This window comes from Tigriopus californicus, chromosome 8, assembly GCF_007210705.1.
Source record: "Tigriopus californicus strain San Diego chromosome 8, Tcal_SD_v2.1, whole genome shotgun sequence".
NCBI lineage: Eukaryota > Metazoa > Arthropoda > Copepoda > Harpacticoida > Harpacticidae > Tigriopus > Tigriopus californicus.
The window spans coordinates 6,168,048-6,178,463 of record NC_081447.1 but is presented as its reverse complement, the minus strand read 5'-3'; the positions used below and the strand labels follow the sequence as shown (position 1 = coordinate 6,178,463).

General features: G+C 43.3%; 3 protein-coding genes across 4 annotated transcripts in view; 1 reads left to right on the top strand and 2 right to left on the bottom strand.

Annotated features, from left to right (window-relative positions):
• Positions 1 to 4,196, top strand: part of LOC131884405 (triple functional domain protein-like) — a 48,072-nt gene extending 43,876 nt beyond the window's left edge. The window contains exons 36-40 of one of the 2 annotated variants that reach the window (XM_059232171.1): positions 1,248 to 1,707; positions 1,949 to 2,534; positions 2,609 to 3,227; positions 3,298 to 3,672; positions 3,743 to 4,196. In XM_059232171.1, the coding sequence (XP_059088154.1) occupies positions 1,248 to 1,707; positions 1,949 to 2,534; positions 2,609 to 3,227; positions 3,298 to 3,672; positions 3,743 to 4,103 (2,401 nt within the window). In that variant the 3' untranslated portion in view covers positions 4,104 to 4,196. Of the gene's footprint in view, positions 1 to 1,247; positions 1,708 to 1,948; positions 2,535 to 2,608; positions 3,228 to 3,297; positions 3,673 to 3,742 lie in introns of those variants that run through there. The other variant, XM_059232172.1, reaches the window with a different exon arrangement.
• A 39-nt stretch (positions 4,197 to 4,235) lies between these two features.
• Positions 4,236 to 7,298, bottom strand: LOC131884409 (transient receptor potential channel pyrexia-like; the record flags this gene model as incomplete). Its single annotated transcript, XM_059232176.1, is given in 1 exon segment — positions 4,236 to 7,298. A coding segment is annotated over 1 exon segment (2,891 nt), but the record flags the coding sequence as incomplete, so codon positions are not given.
• A 959-nt stretch (positions 7,299 to 8,257) lies between these two features.
• The window catches only part of LOC131884825 (uncharacterized), an 18,716-nt gene continuing 16,557 nt past the window's right edge, over positions 8,258 to 10,416 (bottom strand). The window contains exon 8 of the mRNA XM_059232708.1: positions 8,258 to 8,548. Within this exon, the coding sequence (XP_059088691.1) occupies positions 8,325 to 8,548 (224 nt within the window). The 3' untranslated portion in view covers positions 8,258 to 8,324. The remainder of the gene's footprint in view (positions 8,549 to 10,416) is intronic.

The following is a 10,416-nucleotide window of genomic DNA, read 5'->3' as shown; positions in this document are numbered from 1 at the left end:
ATGCTTTACGGGTTCCTTATCTCTTTGCAATATAAACACGGAATAATGTGAAACTGGTGACTGGTTCTTTTTTCCTGGGTGCTTTGGTGTCTTTCCNCAAGAAAACGAAATTTGTCGCCAAGGCTTATGTTGCAGTTAAGCAAAATACGGTAGTGCTAAAATTAACAAAAATGGTTAAAAATCGAAAGCATTCCTCACAGTGAGCTCCAAGAGTTCCGATCAAAAAACCCGAACTTTTTTTTCCTGAGAAAAATCTGCAGTCTTTTCAGTCTTTTGTCTACAGAACAATCTTGTCTCACCCTGACTTATTTTCTCTTCTTCTTCACTTTTGATATCATGTCCATCAAAAGACGCTCTCTTGGAAGCCAATAATGGCATAAGTGGGGAACAAACCTTTTTTCTCCTCCGCTCCGACCTCATAAGATGTTGATAATTCGAGTAGGTGTTCAACAAAAGCGTACGTAAGCAGCAACAGTAGCGAAGATTTACAATCCCTCAGATGATGACGAGAGCGGTGAAGTTGATAATAATGGTAAAGAAATTAATGATGAAAAAATGATAATCGTGCGACACATTTGAGTTGTTCCTGCTATTATTATTATTTTTATCATTATTTCCATTATTAACATGGATCTTATTATTATGATTTTTACCGCTTTTTCCTTCTTCCCTGGAACGGTCGTTATATTCATTATCAAGCAAAACTATATTTCCTGGTTCTTTTCAAAGTACGAGTACCTCTACTAAGCCATATTGTTGGTGAATTATATTTTATTCATGAATTCTTATTTATAACAAAGTGTTTGTCATCATGTAAATATAGAACGCAGAAAATATATATCTGAATATGCTTTACGGGTTCCTTATCTCTTTGCAATATAAACACGGAATAATGTGAAACTGGTGACTGGTTCTTTTTTCCTGGGTGCTTTGGTGTCTTTCCTTGGCTTTTCTCTGATACCTAGTGGTGTCATACTGTAAGGTACTACTGAGAAAGGATATGATTCTACTCTTATGCTATTGGTGGCTCACTTGATCACTAATGTGCCCGAATTGGAACTGAAAACGGCCTTGTCCTTGTCCTCAAAACTAATCCCATTGGTGAAGGAGATCCCAACTTGTTTGTGGCCTGGACGGATGGAAACCAATTAACAAATACACGGAGAGGGACCTCACGTTTGCTTCGCAAGATCCCACCAAAAATAGACAAACAAACAGACACATGATGGAGGTTGTCCAAATTCCAGGGCTAGCGATGGACCTTGTTGGGATGTGATCGACGCATCCTCTTCCCTAAGCAAGCTCTCTTTGGAGTCCTCGCCAAGCCGATCACCCAAGGAAACACCTCCTTCTTTCCCACGATTTGAGAACGGGCACAAGAAAGACCGTAAATCCTCGCTTACCTCGACCATGCTAAGCAAGAAGAGCTTCTTGGAGGGCCTCAAGTTGAATAGCTTGGCTCGGCCGAGGACGAAGAGTGACGATTTCGCCGATGATAAAGGCCAATTTCGACCCATTGGTCTCTCCGCCGTGATTCGTGTTAATGAGCGGGATCATGACCACAGTGAAATAGCTTCACCCTCGTTATCTGTGATGTCTAATCCTAATCGTCGTGGGTCTCCTTTACCTTCCTGTCCCTCCCCTTCAATCTCGCCACCTTCATCTTATTTGGGTTTGCCACCAAGAGTTGACCAACAGCCAAAAAGTGTAAGTAGTTTGGCTTGAGGCAAAACTTTCTTTGACAATGTGGAGGAAATGAAATGTCAGACTTCCACAGGCCTCTCTACTTGTCGCCTCGAACTTTGTAGCACTATCCTTATTTGCGGTGAAGGCCTCTTGTCGCCCTTTTCACTGTCATTTTTTTGCTCCCAAAAGATTTTGATTCAGGCTCGCGAAGCCCGTTAGAAATATGTCTGGTGTTAAATAAAAGTCCGGTTCTTGTTTCTAGGATTCGAAGCCTAATCAAACCATAAGCATGGGAACAATTGTCAAGGCTGTGGTGGACTACCTCCCGGTGAATAATCAAGAGATTGGGGTTCATCGGGGTCAAATTCTTACTGTGATTCGCAGCGATGCAAACAAAGGCTATTTTGTGTCCAAAGACACCCTTCATGGTTGGGTTCCTTTTTATGTGATAGACTTGCTAAAAAAGTCGCCTCTCCCGGGATCGGGGAAAAGCTGCTCGACTTCCTTGTCCAATCCTGAAAAGTCTAAATTGGCCCCAAAGTTATCCCATTACTGCAACGACAGGGATAGCATTTTTACCGTGAAGAAATACGAAACTGCTGTACTTCCATGTGCCAGACCCTTCAATGTGACGTCAGTCCAATGGACCCGACCATCAACAACAGGAGAAGGTCCGAGTAAAACCTTGACGAACGGAGACAAGTATTCATTGTCAGATCGACCTCTGGAGAAGAACACCGAGCTGAAAATCTTCCATTGCGACTCGAGTGATCAAGGAGATTATCAGTGCTCTCAAATATTAGGTGATGGAGCAACCTTCACGTCCATTATCAGCCTTCAAGTTGAAGGTAAGATTTTCCCCTTGTGACCCTAGCTCATTCTAACTTTCTTTACTAGCCTTGCGAGTGTTTAATTATTGTAGATGTCCCAGAGCCAAAACAACCACAAGCACCCAGGATTCAAGACCTTCAAGATGACACGGCTGTTCTGACCTGGGATCTCAGTCCAAACTCCGGATTTGTGACTTCCGTGGAAGCTTGTCAATTGCGGTCCAATCAATGGCGTGTCGTCAAGAGCCAAATCCCGGATGGAGTTTGCATCGTTTCCGGTTTAATTCTCGGCGAGACGTATTGTTTTCGGATACAGCATCATTCGTTGGATCGCGTTGTTTGCAGCCCCAAGTCACCCCCTTCTCAACCTTTGGCCGTCCCATTTAAGGATGGGAGATTTCCTGGACAGGAGCTGAATCGGAACTTACGTGCTCCAAGCGCTGAATTAGACGAAACTTGGCAATTGGATTTTGAAAGAAAATTTATCGAACTCGAAGAACTCGGCCGAGGCAGGTACTCGGTGGTCAGGCGTTGTCAAGAGATCCAGACTGGGATGGAAATGGCTGTCAAGTTTGTGAATAGGAGCAAACGAGGTCGGGATCTGACTCGAGGGGAATATGACATCCTCTCGAAAATAAATCATAAACATGTGGTCGACGTGTGCGGGTTGTTTGTCACGACTCCGGGGAGTGATGCCATTGTAATGACTATGTAAGTTTTTCTTTGTCAACAACATGAGTTAATATGATTTCAACTTAATGTTGGGACCATTTTTGTTTAGGGTGAATGGCTATTCCCTGTTGGAATATTTTGGCTCCCTCGATAGTTACACGGAATTGACGGTGCGGCCCCAAATGGAACAACTTCTTCTGGCTCTCCAATACATCCATGCCAAGGGCATCGCTCATTTGGATCTCAAGCCAGAAAATGTCCTTTTTGACCACAGAACTAACAGTGTGAAGCTAATCGATTTCGGCAGTGCTAGAGAAATCCATTTTATCAATCCCAACGATCCTAAAACACCCTCGTTCAATCGAGGAGATACCGATTCCGACTTTGAATTCATGGCCCCAGAGCTCCTCAGCTCAAACAACTCCAAAGTGGCCGCCCATACCGACATGTGGAACTTTGGAGTTCTCATCTACGTGGCGTTGAGGTGGGCATTTTCTTGATCATTATACCCCCCGCCCTCGAGTCTCAAATAAATGAGTCTGTTTTCTTTTCAGCGGGGTGTCCCCGTTCTTGGACGACTCTCATCAAGAGACAATCAATAACATCTTGTCCGGGGATTTCAGTTTCCCAAGGGAGTATTTCCGACACATCTCAAGCGAGGCCTCGGATCTCATTGCTCGATTGCTTTGTGTCAAGCCGGCTCTCAGAGCTAGTGCCACCTACTGTTTGCAATCAGCTTGGATCAAGCGCGAATGGGGCCTGAAGAATGTGCGCATCTCCTCAGAGGGACTTAACAACTTCATTCGACGACGTAACAAGAAGTTCAATTCGGTCGAAACTAAGGACACGTATCCAACGGGAAAGCCAAAAGATGTCCGTCCTGACAGCCTGTACGGCAGAATTCCGCATACCTGACGACACCACAGCAGCATAATAATTCAAGAAAGATAGTTAACTTGTGATACCTACTAAGTACTAACTAGTCATAAAGGCATGTCTTACGTACTAAATTGCTGCGGTTTGTAAAGTTATTTTATTAGAGGGCTCCTCCTTCCACCCCTTATTAAGGAGGCGAGCGATTGAATTTCCCCTCTTATGATGGACAGCTCTCGCTTCATGAGCTTGACATCTTGGGTCAATCGGACCAATCGGTCATCTTGCCTTCTCCGATCGGATGTGGCTTGCAAGGACGATGCCGTGCTCTCGTGTTCACGGGCTAGAATCTTGAATGTGTTGGCCAGAATCCAAGGGGGAAGATCAAATCCCACTGGACGTTTCCGCCCTTTTCCGTCCAATACGTAAATCGTTGACTTTGATTGATTAGGATAAATGTAAACACATGTATCTCGTAGTTTCGAAGGTGCTTCGACATCGGTCCTCTGCTTAGCTTGTAAGTGGTTGAACAGACCGCTGTCCTTGAAACAACAAGGTAGAATCTTTGACACAAGTGAGAGCACATCTTCGATCATCTGAATCAAGAGCACAGTCATTTTCAGCCGATAAACACCGGCCGATTGGAATTGAGCTGTTATATTGCTGATGGCTAAACCGACCAAGAGGTTCATAATGATGATGGAGACTAGCAGTAGAAAGAGCACAAACATGATCTGAGTCGTGATCGGATATCTGATTTTCGAGTTCAGGAAAATGTCGCCAAAATTGAATTCCCCGACCATCATGGCCAACATGCACAGAATGGAACTCAAGGGATCCTCAAAATGCTCGTGGTGGTGGCCAAGGATGTGAAAGCAAAGACCGAAGGCCACTATTGTGCTTGTGTACAAGAATAAGAACTTCAGTAGATCCTTGGTGATCCCAGCAATCATGTTAATGTAGATCCCGGCGAATGGAAGTTTCCCAATGAGCAGAGTGAAATTGAACCAAGATGCGAATAACGAAAGTGCTGACAAGTGAACGGCCACATCAGTCGCTCCCATTGCGTGATAAAAGGCCAGAAATACCCCGCAGAGTGCAATCATGACCACCTCCACAAAGTTCTGTAGGGTTTGAGCGTAGAGTCTGAAGTTGTATACCAACAAGTACATATTCTTTATGATTAAGATGCACACGGCCACGTATGAAATGATGAGACACACAAATGAGGCCGTGGACCGAAATTCAGGGTCCATGGAGGCCATGACCGGTGAAAATTGCATGAACACCAAGGCCGTGAAAGTGAATAGAAACAGACAGTAGGCAAGCACGTAAAATCGGAAGTAGTTCTTCAAGAGGAGCCATTTCATGTGCAGAAAACTCTCATTCACCGGGTGCTTGAGGATATCTCTCTGATCAGCTTGGGCCACGTTCCGCAAGATCCCGATCTCGCCCTCTTCAGGATTGCGTAGATACTCTTGATAAAATAAATCGAAATCATACTTGACCTCCAGATCGATAGCACCTAGTGATTTTCCGTTGGACGTCAGATATTTTGACAGGATTTCGTTGCATCCCTCCGGCATCTTCTCCAACAAGAGGTTGAAAACGGTCATCCCTTTCGAGTCCCCTTCGAAAAGGCATATATTTGGGTCGGCTCCATTGTTCATTAATAGTGTAACCAATGGTACACTTGATGCATAATGGATGGGGGTCCCGTTGTCGCAGTTGGTCTTATTCACATCCACGTCATAATGAATCAGCTCCTGAGCGCAATCATAACTTCCCGCCAAAACAGCGGCGTGCAATGGCGTATTTCCTCCCTCATCTTGACACTCCAATGAGGCTCCACTTTTAATGAGCGCCTTCACGCACGGATGATGGCCTTTGAGAACGGCTAAATGAAGTGCAGTGTGTCTAAGTGCATTTACCAGGTTAACGTTCCCACCATATTGGATAACCATGGTCAATGGAGCCAGAGTACCAAACCAGCAACACGTGTGGAGTAGCGATTGTTGTGAGGGGGTAACCAGTTTCAAGACCGACGATCCGTATCGGATGAAATAGGCTAAAATCTGTTCCTGATCAAAGGCACAAGCAATGTGGAGACAAGAGAGGCCTTGAAACATGTCCAATTGCTCGCCCAAGGAGATACTAGAGCCACTGACAGGTTGATCTTGAGCCATCGCAATGGAAAACGTCTTGGGATTGATATTGTACCGATAGTTTAGAATCAAGTCAAAGCCATTAGATCCATAGAGAGAGGTGTAGGCGTCAACAATCTCTTCAACCTTTGGTAAATTACCTTCGATAATAGCGAGAGCAAGATCTTGCTGATTGCTTTTCTTTTTACCATCTTGTGAGGTGACGCTCACTTTTTTGCGCATTTGGTGGATATGTTTGGACGATTTTGGAACTCCATCCTCCGAATTTCGTCTTGGGTGTGGATTTACGGCAGATATTTTGCGAAGACGCATACCTTGAGTGATTTGAGTGCCAATAGGGCTCGAGGCTACATTGGTAACGTACTCCCACAAATGAGACTTCTTGAGGAGTGGGTGATCAGTCCGTTGGTCCTTGGCACTGACTATGGCCCCTTCCGTGTCACTCACATCTTTTTCTTCATTATCTGTTGTGGAAGAGATTTCCTCCACTTCGTCAATCGCAATAGTTATCTCCGACGAGTTATTACCATTTGATTCTTGAACGTCGTCATCATCGTCATCTAAAAACTGCTCGAGTTTAGTTGGGTCTGGGTCCATGGTTGACCTTCTAGACGTGCCACGTGATATTTCGATCTGTGACTCGATTCTGAAGGAATCCGAGTCGGAATCACCGTGATTTCCTGCAGCAAAACTTGGAAAAATAGATGGTGGATCCTCTGGAATTTGACTTCGACGATGGAAGATTTGCCTGGCTGAGCTAGGTAGTGAAGTATTCAATGCGGGAAGACTCAAAACTCGGTCGTAAGGTGTATCAGGAATTAATCGATGTCCATCTGATAAGCTTAAGATCTGGCTAACCTGATCCGTGGCGTCTTCGTTCTCGCTAGGCCGGAAGTCCATGAGAGCGACCAGAAGTATTGACTGGGCCAGTTTAACCACCACGACGACAATAATCTGTGGTGCTTCATAAAAGACGATCGTCGTCCCATAGAAAGCCCCCCAAAGAAATCGTTAAGGTTACACGTTTTGGGGAAAGCCGAGAGGTAAGAGAGATCCTCGGAAGAATATCATTATTTTCTCACTAGCTTTGAACGGTTTGTGAGAGTTTGGTTCTACCTGCTCATTTTATTCAAGTCGTTCAGGTCCTTAGGCAACGCATTATTGTACACCTAGAATATAGAAGGACGTAGACGGATGGTACTAGGTACTCACTTTTAGATTAATACCGTGAACCAGAGAGTGCACGAAGCTTTGGCCCCGACGTCATTTAAGGTTTGGGCACAATAATCCTAGGTACTTGAGTCATGCATAATTCATGCCGAAGCGAATAATGTCTCAGAAATTGGGGGTCGGGTAATTTTTTGTCAATTTATCAGAACACTCCCGTTTTTCTTCATGTGGGCATTATCATGACTTTATCATCATCAGATGTTTTCAATACTTATCCTTTTTGGCACAAATCGACAGCATCTTAGTAAAGGTTTAGCCAAGGAGCTCGGCAATGGGGACGTTTTAGGCAAGCTCTGGCAGGTTCGTTTGTTTGCTGGTACTAGTGTCGGTGATGCAAGTTTGGGGCTTCAAACACGTTTACGAGAAGCTGACCCTTCTTTCACATTGCTAAATGAGAAATGGTCACCTTCGTTAAACGAGTTTGAAACGCCAATTTTGCATCACTGGCAATGGCAGGCAAGTTTGTTTGCTGGTACCAGCGCTAGCCTAAATGTCCGAATAGCTGTTCCTCAGTAAAAGGCTCAAGTTGCACAGAAGGAAAATTGTTCGTCTACCATTCCCGTGTCCTTGGTTTTGATTTTTGTCGTTAGCATTTGTGGTGTTTTTGCCAGATAGCTAGCCAAGAATAGAAAAAAAGAGTCCTATCCATTCCGCAACGTTTAAGGAGCTCGAAACATGAAAATAAGAATGTTTTTTTTTTGATACTTTGGTTACTCGAGTCAGTGGGGGCAATCCTCGTACAGTGAGCAAGGTTAATCATTACATCGTCAGTATATGATCTCTGATAGGCAGTGTCATGTCCGCATCAGTTTGGTTCTCCGTCTGTCTACTTTTTTTTTATTCCAGTGCTTTATTTATTACGAGTCATTCATGATAGGTTTTCTGCACCCAGACGACCCAGAGGCGGTTGTTCAAAGAAACGAATATTCAATTCTTCCAGTTTGGTTTGGATTGCTTCGAAAGTGGGTCTTTTGATGGGGTCCATGTTCCAACACTCTGTCATGATCTCGTACAACTTGGGAGGGCACAGTGAAGGAGCTGGGATACGATAACCACTTTCCAACTTTTCGAGCATCTCATTTGTGGTCATTCCTAAATAAAGAAATGGAGGCAAATTGAAAAATAAGTCATCCCAAGATACTCATCTGAAGGCCCGGTCAAAACTTGCGAATAAATATGGTGTTTATTGGCAGGAAATTTGACAAATTACCTGAATTTGCACAAAACTTTGTAAATGAAGTTGTCAAATGAGTTCAGAAGTGCTGTAATGGCTATTTTTGCCTTCCATGTACCTGGGGAGAAGATTCCTGCCTTGTTCCTGCTAGTTCCTGCTAGGCTAACACCTTCTACATGCATCTTTAGTGTTGCATCATGAAAAGAAATTTTAGCATGGCGTCAGTATTTCAATAATGTCGTAGTAGAACTGTGACGCAATGATTTTGTTATTCAGATAAAGTTTTATTATGTGATTGATAAGATTACACTATATTTAACTTTCTTAAAAATGATAGTGAGATAATTGTTCCCAAGTTAGTCGTCTATTCTCCTAACCATTTACGCCATAAAATTTTCTTTCAAAGCATTATGAACATTAATATGTGTCTGATTTTTAAAGGTGAAGAGCTTTCAGGAACGAAACTTCTTGCGTAGTGTATCTCCAAAAAGTACAGTGAGATATGAAAGAAAGAGTAGCTTAAGATGAGTGGTAGACTTACGGCTACAGTGTTTAAACCTACAACACTTGGCAAGCAGATTCTTGCCTTGCTTGCCCTGGACTGCTCGGCTACACCAAGGCACCCGGAAAACGTGGCTACACTAATTCCTCACTTATGTGCATTTAGTTGGTTGGTATTATAAATGCGAGCAACCTGCTTTGTAATTTAATGATCAAAACATTCTCATGAATGATTTTCCCATAAATTGATCCAAATTCATAAAAATTATCCCAATTTGCAGACACTTCATATTTTCTACCGAAATTGCATCATAAATTGCAAACAAATATACATATTACAGACAAAATCTGTGACTTGCAAGTGCTTTGCAAGTTTTGGCCGGTCCTACTTATCAGTTACTACATCCTTGACTGTATCAACTTATGCTAGTCCGGACTCGAGTGCACTTGAGCTTTTACTTGATTTTGGAAAAATTGGCCGCACTCGAGTCTTTTAGACTCTTCAAATTTGGTCAGAAAACGGACTTTATTCCGTGATGAATTGTTCTGTAAGAAAGCAGCCCTTGTTCATGAAAAGACTCATATCCTCTCCCGGACTCGAGTCTTTTGTCGGACTCTCTTCAACACTATGGTTTGTTTCGACGCTGATGCAACGCGACAATTTATCAAGTGAACGTGGCGCCAATTGGCAAATGCGTCACTTGGACTAACCCCGGTCGGCCCTAAGCATCTGTAACGAAAGCAACCACGAAACAAAGGCTAGGGGTAATATAAGAACAAACTAAATCCCAAGGAAATGAATTTCCCATTTTTGGTTTGGTTTTTCACGGGCTTATCTAACCGCTACAGGGAATGTAATCCCCAGTACTATTAAAATGAAAGGTTATAATTCGCCTATTTATTACCTTTCAATTTTTATATGATATTTGGTCTACCAACGAATTTGAGTTGGCAGACCGAGCTAGTCCTTGAATGTAGGGTTGATCTGGTATGCTATCTAAAAATTGGTCCAAGTCTGACTTGAAAGATGCTACCGGATCAACAAGGCCTACGTACAGGGGGTAAAGAAATTAATGGCCGCTCTTTGAGGCTTCTGAAAATCCTTTCCCCCTACTAAAAGAATAATTTGATCATATTGAATCTGCAGTTTTCAACAAAAGGGCATATTGAAAAACCTGGCGCCATACCAAGAATAATCCAAAATAACTCTAAAGGTCATTGGTAACCCTCTGATGTTTACCACCGAAAGATTGACTCTTGAATTTCAGATTTCGGCCCTTGGTCC